The sequence below is a fragment of the Bos mutus genome, chromosome 6 (assembly GCF_027580195.1).
Source record: "Bos mutus isolate GX-2022 chromosome 6, NWIPB_WYAK_1.1, whole genome shotgun sequence".
Classification (NCBI taxonomy): Eukaryota; Metazoa; Chordata; class Mammalia; order Artiodactyla; family Bovidae; genus Bos; species Bos mutus.
In genome coordinates this window covers 103,556,742-103,573,520 of record NC_091622.1, presented here as the reverse complement: position 1 = coordinate 103,573,520, position 16,779 = coordinate 103,556,742, and the positions used below count along the sequence as shown (strand labels likewise).

Sequence of the window (16,779 nt, the reverse complement as noted above, 5' to 3'; positions counted from 1 at the left end):
TGTCCAACAAGAGGGATAGCCCGTCTGGCCCAGGATATAATATTCAAGGATCTGAGACACAGATCTAAGCATCCAGGACAACATCCAGTCATTCTGCAAAGTCCTTGTTACAGTCCATGGTTCCATGTGGATTGTGACAACATTTTATGATGTGATTCTAGTTTACAATTGTTTGACACCATTCTTAGGGTTTATCTGTTGTCTCTTTGATCCATAAAAGGCCTAAGTGCATTTCTTACTGCTTTGGGGAAAAAATACACCCCAAAACATAGTGCTCAAAATACAATCACTCAATTATCTCATGTTCTGTGAGTTGACTGGGCTCATCGGGGTGGTTCTGCCCCACGTGATGTCAGCTGGGGCTATAACGAAATATCCAAATTCCCAAAGGGTCACTCCCAAGGCTGCTGATTGGCGATGGCTGGCACTGGGTGCTCAGCTGAGGCTGTCGAGTGGAGCACCTTGGTTTTCCTTCTTGTGGTCTCTCCATGGAGCTTGGGCACCAGCTGGGTTCCAAGCAGCCATCCAAGTAGAAATTGCCAGTTCCCTTAAAGCTTGGGTGTTTCTTACAAGAGCATCACTGCCTTCTAGGGCTGTAGAAACAAGCTCCTCGTGGGGAGTGGCACATGTGGGGAGGGCAGGGGAATGGAGTGGAGAGGAGACTGCAGCTTTGGAGACCTTACTGAAGTCCATTGTTGTTGTTCAGTCACTGAGTCATGTCCGGCTGTTTGCAACCCATGGACGCAGCATGCCAGGCTTCTCTGTCCTTCACCATCTCCCAAAGTTTACCCAAACTCATGTCCATTGAGTCAGTGATGCCATCCAACTATCTCATCCTCTGTCATCCCCTTCTCCTCCTGCCTTCAATCTTTCCCAGCATCAGGGTCTTTTCCAGCGAGCCAGCTCTTATCATCAGGTGGCCAAAGTATTGGAGATTCAGCTTCAGCATCAGTCCTTCCAATGAATATTCAGGTTTGATTTCCTTTACGATTGACTGGTTTGATCTCTTTGCAGTCCGAGAGACTCTCAAGAGTCTTCTCCAAAATCACAATTCAAAAGCATCAATTCTTTGGTGCTCAGCCTATGTCTAATTAAAGCATGCACTAAAAATGAAGTAGCGTATTGGAGACCAGCATTGGTTCAGGTCCCATTTGTCAGCTCAGACCCAGAGGACTGGTACTTCACCACAGGGCACTGTGACTTAGCATCAGTGCCTCTCTCTGAGCCTCAGCTTGCGCTTCTGGAAAATGGGGCCATTGACCTTGAGGGCATGGGAGACATCTCCATCCCTAACTTTCTCTGCTTCTCGGTGCTCCTAGGTACTCCTTCCAGGATGAGGAGGACATGTTCATGGTGGTGGACCTGCTGCTTGGAGGGGATCTACGTTATCACCTGCAGCAGAATGTACATTTCACAGAAGGAGACGTGAAGCTCTACATCTGTGAGCTGGCCCTGGCCCTGGAGTATCTGCAGCGGTACCACATCATCCACAGGTAACATCATCCCCAGAGGGATGCCAGTGGGTAGGGTGTGATGGGAGCAGTCTGCAGCCATGGAGAATATTTTCTCACTGACATTCTTTAGATGTGGCAGTACATGGAGATCATAAAAAGCAGAGCAACATTATTATTGCTCATACCTTCTCTGCAGACAGCCTACTCCATCATCACCTGCATTGAGGTGAAACACCGCCACTGCCCATGTGCCCTCCTGTCTTGGTACCCACTGCTTAGAGACGTGGCTGCCCTTTGCTTTTCCATTCTGGTATGTCTTTGGGAGCCTGGAGTGTTCAGACTCAGGTTAGAAGGAGTGGCATGAATTGGGAACATGACGGATTCTACTCTCTTACTTTTCATACCTTGAAATCAATGCTGTGCATCGTGGAGGACTTCTTCCTCTTGCAAAGCTTTGGTGCTGGCTTTGGGCTCTGGATATAAGCAAGAGCTTTGGGCTCTTGCTCAGGACCTTGACTTTTCCCTGCCTGTGCACAGCACAGATGAGTAAGGTGAGTTTGACTGCAGAGGCAGGAGGCTAGCAAGAGCCTTCAGATAGCAATGGGATCCTTGTTGTTTACTCGCTAAGTCATGTCTGAGTCTTTTGTGATCCTGCGGACTGTAGCCCACCAGGCTGTTCTGTCCATGGGATTTTCCAGGTGAGAACACTGGTTGTGGTGGAAGATCTCCTTCTCCAGGGGATCTTCTCAATCCAGGGATCAAACCTGCCTCTCCTGCATCTCCTGTGTTGGCAGGTGGATTTTTACCATTGAGCCACCAGGGAAGTCCAGCAGTGGGATCCTTAATGAGGTCTTCTCTCTGACCACAGAGGAGGGGGCATGAGTGGCTGCAGATCTGTGCACCCATGGTCTTGCACTGTGCCTAGAGGGTCTTCTTCTAACTTGTACAATGTAGGAAGACTTGGGAAAGACAAGCACTTGAATTTCTGTGTAAAGATGGTAGATTAAGCACACACACGCGCATGCATGTGCACACACACACTTACATTTCCTCACTTCTAAAATCTCCATAAAATGGAAATGAAGTATGTTTGAAAAATGGTAAATTCACAAAGATGAAGAAAACTAAAGAGGAGACTATTGCAAAACACAGGGGAAATTGGAAAGAAGGTGTTTCGTGGTAAGTGGCTTACGACACCAGAAGCTGAATTTTGAGTTGTGTCTGGAAATAACCATGAATTGATAGATGTTAAAGAATCTCTTCAAAGGCTCAGAAATGAATAGTCATCAACAATGATGGAAGGAGGGAGAAGGGATAAAAGAGAGGCTAAAATGGGGTGCAGGGTTTGAAAGCCTTTTAAGACATTTTAAAAAGCACCAATCTGCTTGCCCATCCTGAATAACTGGATGTCTGTCCCTTCCTCTTCCAAGCAGAAGACTGAAGGCTTATTCACTAAAGATAGTAAAACAGAGGGTGTCTGAACTGAAGTACATTAAGCCTCTTGAGTTGGGAAGCAGTACTGAAGATAGCACAACTAACTAGACGCATCCATACCAGATGCTGAATAACACACCCACCCCACTTCCAGCTGGGATCAAGACTTCAGCTTCCAGGCTGGACACTGGAATGATTTCAGGGGGGATGTGGCTGAGCCAAGAGGAGAGAGATTATGACATCAGAAGTTCCCCAGTTCCCTTGGAGTGTAGTTCACAGTCAGCGAGACCTGCTTCTTTGCTGTAAGCTCCCAACTGGGTTAGTGATGACTAAAGATTATCAGACATCCAGAGAAATCTTCTAACATGAATAATGAGAGCCATGCAATCAAATGGGAAAAAGAAAAAAAAAGCTTGGAATAAACAGAGACTCTGCCAGGAGAAAGAACTATCAAAAGAATCATGCTTGGTATTTTCAGAGGAATGAACAGATTTTTGCAATTGTAAAATAAACGCTATGTTTACTTAACATTCAAAGAACAAACTTCAGATCAGAGTTCTCATAAATTAAAAACATGAAAGTAGAAATGAAATATTCAGAAGATGTGTTGGAAGACAAAGTTAAGGATATTCCTTAAACAGTAGAATAAGAAGGAAAAAGAAAATATAAGAGAATTAGAGGGCCAGAACAGGAAGTTCAACATCAGACAGAGAAAGAAGAAAGGGAAAGAGAGAGAGAGACAGAGAGAAAGAAAGAAAATAGGGAGGCATGGAGGGGGTGAAGAAAAGGGGGAAAACATTCCCTGGTGGCTCAGCTGGTAAAGAATCTGCTTGCCATGTGGGAGACCTGTCGATTCCTGGGTTGGACAGATCTCCTGGAGAAGGGAAAGGCTACCCACTCTAGTATTCCGGCCTGGGGAATTCCATGAGCTGTATAGTCCATGGGGTTGCAAAGAATCAGACACCACTGAGCGACTTTCACTTCACTTCACAGGGGGAAGAAATCATCAATGAAATAAAGACCTGAAATATATGAGTTTCCAGATTGAAGGGTCCACCAAGGCTGCAGGGTAATGACGAGAAACAGACATAAATCAAAACAAACTTCAAAGCCAATAAGTCTGCACAGAAGAACAGGGTATAAAGGCTGAGGAATCAGGATCCTTTGGGATTATCTATCACTAGAAGGCGGAGGAAACGTGCTAATCAATCAAATCTGAGATGTACATTTTTACAAGTTCAAGGTCTCAAAAAATCTCTCTCTCGTATATCTTGTCTCAAGTAGTTAGAAAATGACGTGGACTCTACTAAAATGAAGGGCTAAATCAGGAGGAAGACATGGTATATGGAAAGCTGGAGCTCCAGCAAAGGAGAGAAAGAGGCAAAAGCTTCACGATGATGGGCAGGTCATCAATGTCAGCTGTGCCTAAGGTGTAGACCATGACTAGTTCTGATTGGAGTCAGATCAAAAGACCCTCGGAGAGTCTTCTTCAGGAAAAGTGAACTGATAAAAATGGCTAAGATATCTGGCTGCCTTGAGAGATTTATTTAGTTGGTTAAGAATCTGAAGTTGAATAAATGATGTCAGGAGAAAAAAACCTCAACAATAAAAAGAAGGTAATTTTTTAACTCCAAGGAATCAAAGTGTTAGCTAGGACATTGGATATCATACAATTTACTACATGAAGCATCTCTGTGTAGCATGCTTAGTCATAATCCCCTAAACCCTGAAAGTTGACCTAACCAGAAAAATATATTAATACACCGCTGGGGAAGTGAGGGAGTGGCGAGATGAGTGTGTCTCTTGCGGACACATAAAGGAAAAAGACTGCTACACACGCTTTCATCCATAGTGGGAAGACAGTAGATAGAGCAGGAAACTGAAAATCAATGAGTCCTATACACTTCGAGATAAAGAGCTAAATACCAAATAAATACCAAAATTATAGCCTGAGACAGATGAATGGGATGGAGAGGGAAAAGTGGGAGAGAAAGATATGAATTGTTGCTAAAAATTGTAACAAAACTTTCAGTACAGTTTGATTCTTGGAATTGTTCACGTGTATAATTTTGACACAAATAGTAGCACACATGACCGAATGCAAATGAAGAAGAAAGAGGAAAAGAAAAAGTATTTAGAAAGAGGAAGGGGGAAGAGGTGAGGCTGTAGTAGTCACCATGGTAACAGTAGTAGTAGTAATAGCCTCAGCAGCCTTAGCCATATAGGAGTAAAGGGAATGTTCAATGAAATGCGACCTGTTTACTGAGGAGCATTGTTCATTCACACAGTCAAAGACTAGCTTTTGCCCGCAGGAATTCTGGCTCCAGAGTCTCTGCTTGTAAGCCCTGTGCTATATTTGTTAAGGAAGGTCATTTAGTACTAGAGAAGACTCTGTGGGCTGGCTGGGCTGCTTTGAAGGCACGGAAAGATGTGAGCTCTTTACTAATCTCTTGTATCAGTGTCATTCACCAATTTTCACTGTCATTGCTCTGCTAGTGTGCCATAGATGTGCAATAGAATAGCAATAGATGATTTGTTCGCCTACAACCCCCCAGACTGAGTCTTTGTGGACCTGAGTGAGACAGAGGCCAGCATCCCAGGGCAGACAGACCAGGCGAAAATGAAACTGTCAGTTAAGAGCATGGTGGTTGGGGGACTTCCATGGCACTCCATTGGTTAAGACTTCACCTTTCAACACAAGAGGTACAGGTTCTATCCCTGGTTAGGGAGCTAAGAGTCCACATGCCTTAAAGCCAAAAAACATAAAGCAAAAGCAATATTGTGACAAATTCAATAAAGACCTTAAAAATGGTCTACATCACACACACACACACACACACAAATCTTTTTTTTTTACATTTTATTATTATTTTTTTATTTTATTTTATTTTACTTTACAATATTGTATTGGTTTTGCCATACATCTGGAAAAAGATATTCCATGCAAATAGAGATCAAAAGAAAGCAGGAATAGCAATACTCATATCAGATAAAATAGACTTTAAAACAAAACTTTTAAAAAAAGAGCATGGTTGTTGGAACCATTTCATTATATTTCAATAAATATTTTAAAGTTGCTCTCTTTGGGGTCATCTGTCCTCAGATTCTAAATCTACCTTGGAGAAAAGGAGCTGTCCAACAGTATAGGGAAATTGTTTTTAAAAAATCCTCTAAGTAAATGGAATTACCTTACCATTTGTAAACTTACAGACTTGGCAGAGATTTGAGTCCGGTTTTCTCCCTCTCCCATATGGTTCAACAAATCTCTTTTTCACTGTCTACGTGTGTACAGACTTGAAATGATGTGTGTCTGTATTCACCTTGCATAGGGATTTAGGACAGTGTTGGGCAATGTTTCTCATTCATTCAACAGCTGATCTTATAAGTCCCCCACTGCGTACGTACAAGACATTTTCAGTGCCATATTTTATACAGACTGATGAATGTTGCTTCTTCCCAAGTAGCCACACTTGCAAGTGATAGAATCCTTTGACAAATGCAAGCCTGAGTTGAATTGCCAGTAATTTCTTATCTTCTATCTTGGTGGACTCGGACACGTGACTTAGCTTTTCATACCTCCTTTTCCTAATCTGCAACATGGGCCTGATGACATCTGCTTTGCTGGGCTCTGATGTGAATTCCATGAGAAAAAAGTTCATAAAGGATTTAACTGTGCCTGGGAGGGGTTGGGGTGGGGCCTTACATGCCTCATTTCTCTTCCTTTCATCTGAGGAGTTGACTTTGAAGCCAGGTGTTCATTTATTCTCAGTGGTGACAAACCTCCATCCTTTGAGGCTGATGTTGAGGATTTGTAGAATATAACAGGGATATATGTATACCAATGGCTGATTCATGTTGAGGTTTGACAGAAAACAGAAAAATTCTGTAAAGCAATTATCCATCAATAAAAAATAAATAAATTAAAAAAAAAAAAAGGTATTTCAGAGTATAACCCAGTGGGTTTGAAAGCACTGAAGCAGGGAAATACCACTGTGGGTTCAAAATAAATCATTGTTTTAAAACAATTAGAAGATCTACTTTTTAGAGCACTTGAGTTGGCCCTTCAATCTTCCAAAACACTCTGGGCTAAGAAACGTGCCAGCCCTGGGAGGAAAATGACCGATGGGACCCTTTGCCTGCACCAGGGAGCACTCCCCAGATGGAGGAGGCAACCCCCCTAGGGGCCAGATTACTGCAGTCCAGGGGGAGCACCCAGGACAGGACATCACATGTCCTGGGGCAGAAGGGAGCTCTGAAGAGGGCACCCAGCCCAGACTGAGGTGGGGGGCAGGGCGGGGAGCACAGAGGAGGCTGGCAAGTCTTCCTCTGAGACATGCATCTGTGATTTGTAGGACAAATAACCATTAGCTCGGAGAAGAGGAATGCAGGAGACACTGGGCAGATGAGCTCCTAGAGAGAGTTTGGGTGAGTAAAGCCTGCACTGGTCAGCTCAGTAGGGGGCACATCCTGAGACCTCCACTGATGTTAATCATTGATGGGCTGAAGTTTGGGAATGACCTAACTCAACTGGTAATGGAGAATAACTTTCGCTGAAGGCCCCTCCCCAGAGGGCTCTTCAGCCAGAGCTGGTCACTAGGTACCCAGAAGGGCCAGGTCATAGAAAATCAGATGAGTAAAAACAGCACCAGTGAATCAAGCTTATTAAACTCTTATGTGTCAACACTACTTTAAACTAGACATAGGAATATATGCTTACATACAAACATGTGTATATGTGTGTTCACATATGTGTGTGCATATATATGGGCTTCCCAGGTGGCATTAGTGGCAAAGAACCCTCCTGCCAATACAGGAGATGTAAGAGACGTGGGTTTGGTCCCTGGGTGGGGAAGATCCCCTGGAGGAGGGCATGGCAACCCACTCTAGTATTCTTGCCTGGGGAATCCCATGGACAGGGGAGCCTTGCAGGCTATAGTCCATGGGGTCATGAAGAGTCATATACTACTGAAGCAACGTAGCATGTGCAGATATGTGCATGTGTGTATGTTAATATACATATAAATATCACCTCATTTAATTCTCATGTCAGTCCAATGGGCAAGATACGATGATTACCCTCATTTGTCATGGTGATTAGACAATTTGCACCCTGACACACAGCTGGAAGGTCATAAGCCAGGTTTCAAACTGACACTCTCTGATCTCAGTTCTACCCTGGACCTCACACTGATGAGCATGCTCTGTCCTGACTTTCTTATCTTTCAAAATGCATTGAACTGTTGATAGAGCACTTAAATGAGGGAGGGTGCTTCCACATCTGAAAATGACAATATGCACAGATGGATCTCATCAACCCCCCCAAGGAAGGCTGTATTCTAGCAGTGGCCATGAAGCAAGGAAGGCTTCTAGTGGTGATGCCCCTAGCCTGTAAATCACACCTGACTTACTGTCTGGCACAGGGTAAGTGCTCCATAACTATATATTGAATCAATGAAGAAATACTCAAGAGAGGAAGGACATGCCTTACTTGAAATTACTTGAAAACACAAGTTCAAATGCAGTGGGTCACTACCTATATCTTGCACAGCTTCCTATAATTTTTCTGCCCAAATATCCCTTGATATCTGAAGAGTCAGACTCTCAAAAGTTTCCCAAAGTAGCTTGCACAAACATGAAATTCCTTTGAAATTAAAGGATGTTATAAATTTGATGTTAAAAATTTCACAAAGTTTCACTGCAAAATATAGTCATAATTCTTTTGATACATAACTACCTTTCATCACAAAAATAAAGGATATGAACAATAAAGGCTTCTCGGAGTCTCCTTGATGAATGGCAGGTGCTGTTGTACTACATCTATCAATTTTGGGAAAATGAACTGATCTGAAGAGAGCTCATGGCTCAGGTGAGGTTCAGGGCACCTGTAATTCTTTCCTCTATCTTGTAATTTTAGATCCAATCTAATCCAAATATAAGCTGGTAAACAGCAAGCTTGTTCACTCTTTAGAACAGAGCAGAGACCTAAATGCTAATTGAAGTGGCTTTAGGGAAATATTTTCGAGCTTCTTTTGGAGAAAAATTTTCACCAGTGAGGTTACTTCTATCAAATTGTGGTCTGAAAATGCCTGAAAGCCTTAGGGCCATATCTTTCACTCCCTTGGGAAAAATCTCTCAGTGAAGTCTGATTATTTATATAGTGTACTTTATTTTGCTTCCAGCCCTGAATCTGCATCACATTCAAATGAACTCACAGTCTCAAAGGTTTGTAATCTCAGTGATCCTTCACGTCATCAGATTCACAAGCTTCCTTTCCAAGACAGGAATCTCGTAGATGTATGAAAAGTATCTACATCTTTGCCTTGGAGTTGTTGATTGAAAGTATTTAGCCTTGAGAAAATATCTGCTTAATGTGTCAAATATTTGTGAAGCCCTTTCTATCATTAAAGCTAATTATAAATTTTATTTGAGGGTTTTTTTATGATCTTAGTCAGAAATCTTTTTTTCTCTGTTTTTACCTTTAGGAAGGATAATTGTTTAATCCTGAAACACCAGCAAGCAATTTTCTTTAAACTAGCATTATTTCTGAGAAGAGCAAATTTTCCAAAGTTATTTCTCATTTCTACAAATTGTCTAAAAGATAAGGATACAGTGCTGTTTTATAGCTTATCATTTTGTTATCAAGTCCAAGATCATACTGCTCACCACATGCGAGTGTGCATGCTCAATTGCTCAGTCATGTCTGATTCTCTGTGATCCCATGGACTGTAACCTGCCAGGCCCCTCTGTCCATAACATTTTCCAGCAAGAGTACTGGAGTGGGTTCCCATGTCTACTCCCAACTACTCACTGCATGACAGGTCTTTTAATCAAAAGACAAGTTGTTGGGGCAAGAAATAGTGACTTTATTTGGAAAGCGAGCAAATAAAGATGGAAGACACACACAAGAAGATGGAAGACTCCTGTCCCAAAGAACTGTCTCGTCTGAGTTAGAATTCAGGCTTCTTTTGTGCTAAATGAGGAGGGAATAAAGTTCAACATTTCTAATTCTGGTCAGCCTCCAGAGTTCAGTCCAGTTCAGTTGCTCAGTCGACTTTTTGCAACCCCATGGACTGCAGCACACCAGGATTCCCTGTCCATCACCAACTCCCAGAGCTTACTCAAACTCATGTCCATCTCATCCTCTTTCGTCCACTTCTCCTCCTGCCTTCAATCATTCCCAGCATCAGGGTCTTTTCCAATGAGTCAGTTCTTCGCATCAGGTGGCCAAAGAATTGAAGTTTCAGCTTCAGCATCAGTCCTTCCAATGGATATTCAGGACTGATTTCCTATAGGATGGACTGGTTGGATCTCCTTGCAGTCCAAGGGACTCTCAAGAGTTTTCTCCAACACCACAGTTCAAAAGCATCAATTCTTCGGCACTCAGCTTTCTTTATAGTCCAACTCTCATATCCATACATGACTACTGGAAAAACTATAGCTTTGACTAGATGGACCTTTGTAGGCAAGTAATGTCTCTGCTTTTTAATATGCTATTTAGGTTAATCATAGCTTTTCTTCCAAGAAGCAAGCATATTTCAATTTCATGGCTGCAGTCACCATCTGCAGTCATTTTGGAGCCCCAAAAATGTTTCCATTGTTTCCCCATGTATTTGCCATGAAGTGATGGGACCAGATGCCATGATCTTCGTTTTTTGAATGTTGAGTTTTAAGCCAACTTTTTCACTCTTCTCATTCACTTTCATTAAGAGGATCTTTAGTTCTTCTTCACTTTCTGCCATTAGGGTGGTGTCATCTGCATATCTGAGGTTATTGATATTTCAATAACAATCTTGAATTTCTTGAATTCAAGATTCAGTCTTGAATCTGGCAATCTTGATTCCAGCTTGTGCTTCATCCAGCCCAGCGTTTCTCATGATGTACTCTGTATATAAGTTAAATAAGCAGGGTGATAATATACAGCCTTGAGGTACTCCTTTCCCAGTTTGGAACCAGTCTGTTGTTCCATGTCTGGTTCTAACTGTGGCTTCTTGACCTGCATACAAGATTTCTCAGGAGGCAGGTCAGGTGGTCTGGTATTTCCATCTCTTGAAGAATTCTCCAGTTTGTTGTGATGCACACAGTCAAAGGCTTTGGCGTAGTCTCTGAAGCCTCCAGAGAGAGTGAGTTAATTTCTTCCTTCCTGCAGTCATTCACAGGTGTCCCTGGTCAGGATATTTCCTGTGAGCTACACAAAGATATTTTAGCTTGATGCCCATTACCTGGGAGACAAGGTTCTCAGAGATGGGCCATTATTTATACTTTAAGTTTATAGGAACTATCCCTTTAGTGAATAACTTGTAATACAAGTTATTCACTTGTATTTTTACAACTTTTTGTTACTTTATTGAATACACTGAGAAAAGAAAGGAGTAAATTTTGGTTTTTTGCTATGGAGAATAGGGTTAAGTCAAGATTTTATTTGTAACAGATAATATGTGTTTATGTTGCAAAGTTCAAACGATTCAAAAATATGTAATTGAAAAATAATTCTCTGATTATCTTGAAGATTTTCATTTATTTAAAGTATATGCTCTTCAGGCTTTCTTCTTGAAGTCATCATTCATGTTTTCTGTGGACAATTTAATTTTTAAATATTAACACATAAAAAGTAAATGAAGCATGTGCAGGTACACACACACACAGGAGATTTTTTGTCATTTTGTGTCTTTGGGTGGGAACAGTTTAAGAAGGAGGTTACTCACTAGGGCAGAGCTTGGAACTGAAAGTGAAAGTGTTAGTCACTCAATTGTGTTTGGCTCTTTGCAACCCCAGGAGCTGTAGCCCACCAGGCTCTTCTATCCATGGGATTCTCCAGGAAAATACTGAATTGGGTTGTTATTTCCTCCTCCAGAGGATCTTTCTGACCCAGCGATCAAACCTAGGTCTCCTGCAAATGCAGTGCATTCTCCCCATATTTGGAACTTGTGATTGGAAGGTAACAAAATAGGAATCACTTTGTAAGATACTATACCCATGATGTAGATAAAAATTTGCTGAGCATGTTGCATGTGCCAGGCTCTACTTTAAGTGCTTTACAGGTATGACCTCACCTAATCCCAACACCAGGCCTTAGAGATGGGGCCCATTATCAGCCCCATTTTACAGGTGAGACCAGAGTCTCATGGGGAGGAAATAACTTGCCTGAGAGCAAACAGTAAGTGGACATCTCAAGTCACCAAGCTCTTACTGTCTCTATACTTATAGTAAGTGGCAGTCAGTTTCTCTATCATATTTACACATAATATTTATTATCCAGGCTTTTATGAAGGAAAAAAAAATGTGACTATCACCAAAAAGTGACACCTTTTGCTTTCACATGTACATGCAAATAGAACTCGATTTTCTGCGGCAGTATTCACCTCTTCTGTCCCTGAAGCCCTTGGCGTTTCCAGATGAGTTGCTCATTATCTTGTGCGGACAGTGCTAGTTTTCAGCTTTGGTTGTCTGAACTGATGGGGCTCGCATCTGTGTTCTCACTTTGGAATGCTTGTGTGTTTATGATTTAATTTTCTCTTTGGTAAATAGAGTCACTCCCTTAGGCTTGTGCCTCCTGAATTCTGGAAAGAGAAACTGTCTTAACTAGTGATAATTTGGTATAGTTGCCTACGTGTATTTTGTTGTTGTTTGAAATTAACATTTATTGGAGCACAGTTGCTTTACAATGTTGTTTATGTTGTTGTTGTTTAGTCGCTAAGTTGTATCCAACTCTTTGCAACCCCACAGGACTTCCCTGTCCTTCACTATCTCCCAGAGTTTGCTCAGATTCATGTCCACTGAGTTGGTGATGCTATCTAACCATCTTATCCTCTGCCACCCTCTTCTTTTGCCCTCAGTATTTCCCAATATCAGGGTATTTTCCAATGAATCAACTCTTCCCGTCACTACTGAACAATGAATTGAATCAGTCATACATATAAATATATCTGCTCCATTTTGGACTTTTTTTTTTTTTCCTGGCTGCATCATGCAGCAGGTGGGATCTTAGTTCCCTGACCAGGGATTGAACCTGCGCCCCCGCATTGGGAGTTTGTGAGCTCAGGCACAGCATCTAACTGATCTGAAGCTCTGGTTTGTTACCTGTAGCAAAAATGATGGTGGACCAAAAACTGCCCCTGCCACAGGATGGCCATATCCTAATTACTGAGCCCTGTGAATATGTTATATTCCCGGCCAAGGGCTTCAGATGGGGAGATTGCCCTGGATTTTCCAGGTGGTTCGATGGAATCACAAGGCTCTTTAGAAGTGGAAGAAGAGGAACAAGAAGAAGTCAAAGGGATACAATGTGAGCCCTCAGCCTTCACCCCAGGCTTTTCTGGCCTTGATGATGGAGGAAAGGGCCATGAGCCAGGAAAGGCAGGTGGCTTCTAGAAGCTGGGAAAAGGAAGGAAACAGATTCTCCCCAAGAACCTCCAGAAGGAATGCAAACCCTGCCAGAACCTTGACTTTCCATTGGACCTCTGACCTCTAGACTGTAAGAGAACAAATTTTGTTGTTTTAAACCACTAAGTATGTGGTCATTTGTCACAAGCCGAAACTAATACCCAACTACACTTGGATGTTGAAAAAATAAACTAAAATAATGTGTTGCATGTTTAAACTTAGTCCCCAGTAAGTGTTCAATAAACATGAGCTTCTGTGACAAAAGTTACTGATGATGGTGATGATGATGGTGATGAAGAAGACGAAGCTGATGGTGACGATGATGATGGTGATATTTGAGAGCCTTACTCTAGCCCATCCTCCAGCCTCATCTCTTGCATTGCATCCTCTTCCTTTGGTTCCACCCACAGACTTTTAAAATTCACTTGTTCCAGACTCCTTACTTTTTTCCCGAGTTCCTGCTGTCTTCCACTTCTGTTCTTCCTCTGCATGGTGCTTTAAAATGCTTTTACTTACCCAGTCCACCTGGTTAAATTATTCCCAACTGGGAATTCTCTGGTGGCTCAGGTGGTAAAGAATCCACCTGCAGTGCAGGAGACCTGGGTTCAATCCCTGGGTTGGGAAGATCTGCTGGAGGAGGTCATGGCAACCCACTCCAGTATTCTTGCCTAGAGAATCCCCATGGACAGAGGAGCCTGGCAGGCTGCAGTCCATGGGGTCACAAAGAGTCAGACACGACTGAGTGACTAAGCACATTAGGATTCATGGTGGAATTCTGAAGGGTATAGAGCAGGGTTTCTCAGTCTTGACAGTGTTGATATTTTGGTCCAGATAATTCTTTCTGGTGGGGGCTGTCCTGTGCACTGAAAGACTTTTAGCTGCATTTGTGGTCTCTATGTTCTAGGTGCTTAAAGCCCTTCCTCTCCTTCCCTGCCAAGTGTAACAAGAATGTCCCCAGATACAGTCGAATGTGCCTTGGAGGGCAATGTCACCCCTGGTTGAGAATTACTGCTTTAGGGGATATTGCCCCAAATCCTGCTCCAAACCAACAGCTGTGCAAATACATGACTTTCCCAAGGAACACAACCCTCTGGGAAACCCAAGCACCACTTTACTAACAGCTGGGCTTGGACCCCAAACCTCAAAAAAGCCATTTCTAGGAACAGAGCCAGATGCCATGGAGCATCATCCCAGTGAGCTACTGAGGACTCAGCACCTTCAAACCGGAGGCCAGGGGGCTGCATCTCACTCCTTGTGCCCAGGAGGATGCCACAGAGAGAAGTGAGCAATAGGAGTGGTCAAACCTGCAGGAGGTGCTGAGCAGACTTACAGCCTGGCTGGCCCCAGCCAGACACATCCCTGGATGGGTCTGTGGTATGAGAGGAAGCAGATCAGGAAAGAGGTGGTTAGTTAAGGAAGAGGTGGGCTGCATGACTTTATTTCTGACTGCAAGGAAGGGAGAAGCAGGAAGAAGTGAGCCCACCTCTGCACTCACCTCTCAGCACACAGTGGCCCAGTCCATTGCCTGGAATCCAACCTCTCAGAATAGCAGTCTTTGCAGAAGTGAGGAAAAGAGGGATATAAAGCCTTTGGCATCTTCTGCATCATCTCATTAGTTTCCTGTGGCTGCTGCAACAAAGTACCACAAACTTGGTGGCTTAAAGCAACAGAAACTTATTCTTTCCCGGGTCCGGAGGCCAGAAGTCCAAGATGTCAGCAGGGCTGGGGTTCTTTCTCTCTGAAGGCTCTAGGGGAGGCTCCTTCCTCGTCTCCTGGCAGTGCCTTCTGATGGCTCCTGGTGTACCTTGGCCTGCAGCAACATCACTCCAACCTCCGCCTTCACCTTCATGTGAACTTGTGGTCCCTTCATCTCCATGCCTCAAATCCCCCACTCCTTTCCCTTATAAGGACACCAGTCATAGGACCACCTCAAACCCAGGATGAGCTCATCTCAAGATATTTAATTTCATCACCTCTCCAAAGAACCTACTTCTAAATAAGGTCACATTCACAGACAGAGGGGGTTAGGACTTAGACATATTTTTGGAGGACTCAGTGTAGCTTACACTGTCACCTTCCAGCTCCAAGCCACTCCTGTATAAAGACTCCTAAATGGTCCAAGGAGAGATGGGTGGCTCCTCCTTTGGGCATCCTCTTCATACTTCGAGGAGGACTTCCCTACACTTACTATTGTGTGCTGGAGACCCCCCAAAACTGTATATTCTTCCAAAAGGTGCTTTCAGAATTACCTATGTCCTGGTTCCTGATTTTAGGTTTTGGCACATAGTAGGTGTTGAATAAGTGTTTATGGCTCAGCAGCACTTTTTACAGTAGCCAAGACATGCCAACAGCCTAAACATCCATCAACAGATTAATGGATAAAGAAGCTGTGGTATACATATATATATATATATATATATATATATATATATATATATATATAGTGGAATATTACTCAGCCATAAAAAAGAACGAAGTAATGCCATTTGCAGTGACATGGATGAACCCAGAGATTATCATACTTAGTAAAGTAAGCCAGACAGAGAAATACAAGTATCATATGATGTCACTGCCATGTGGAATCTAAAATATGACAGAAATGAACTTATCTACAAAACAGAAACAGACTTAGAAGCATAGAGAATAAATCTTGTGGTTGCCAAGGAGGAGGGGGGTGGAGGAAAGTTGGACTGGGAGTTTAGGATTAGCAGATGTAAATTATTATACAGAGAATGGAGAAACAACAAGGGACTGCTGTATAGCACAGGGAACTACATTCAGTATCCTGTAATAAACCATATAGGAAAAGAATTTTTTTTAAAAAGGAAAAAAAATGTTTATGCCTTAAATGAATGACTGAGGCCTAAGGAATTGAAACAGATTTCCCAGGTAGTAGCTTTTCTGCTTTGACAGGCTTTGAAGTAAACTTAATCTCAGGATCACATTCATTCATTTAGTAAGTGTTTAATTGGCATGTACTGTGTGCCAGACAGCACATCAGACATCCTGATACATAAATATGTGGTCTTTTTCTTAAAACCTCCAAATCTTCTTAATTACGCATTGAGTACCTACTGTGTGCCTGCCACTGGGCTCCCAGGTGGCCTAGGGAGACAGACATGCACTGACCCTCTCAGCTGAGGTGGGAAGTGCTTGCTCAGAGCTTGTTCAGAGTGCCACAACACACAGAGGAGCCAGGATTTAATTTGGCTTCAAGGGTCATTCAGGCTGCAGGGAGATGATGGTATCTGGGTTGGATTTTACTTGTAGGGGAGACAGGGGTGTTTCCTGAGATGAAGCATTCTAGAAACATGGTCTCTGGGCAGTCTGAATATCTGTTTGCTGATGGCAGTAGAAATTGTTAAAACCCTTTTGAAAAGATATTTGGCAATAAGAATCAAGTACTTTTAAAATATTCATGTATTTTGACCCACTGATTTCACTTCTTGGAATATGTCGTAGGGCTCCAGTCTGACCTGCATAAAAGCTTCTAAGCCCGAGGATATTTATT

At 42.7% G+C, this 16,779-nt stretch overlaps 1 protein-coding gene across 2 annotated transcripts in view; it reads left to right on the top strand.

The window, feature by feature from the left end:
* STK32B (serine/threonine kinase 32B) overlaps positions 1-16,779 on the top strand; it is a 407,675-nt gene that overhangs the window by 252,841 nt on the left and 138,055 nt on the right. For both annotated transcript variants that reach the window (XM_070371877.1, XM_005893204.3), the window contains exon 4: positions 1,320-1,493. In XM_070371877.1, coding sequence (XP_070227978.1) covers positions 1,320-1,493 — 174 coding nt within the window. The remainder of the gene's footprint in view (positions 1-1,319; positions 1,494-16,779) is intronic.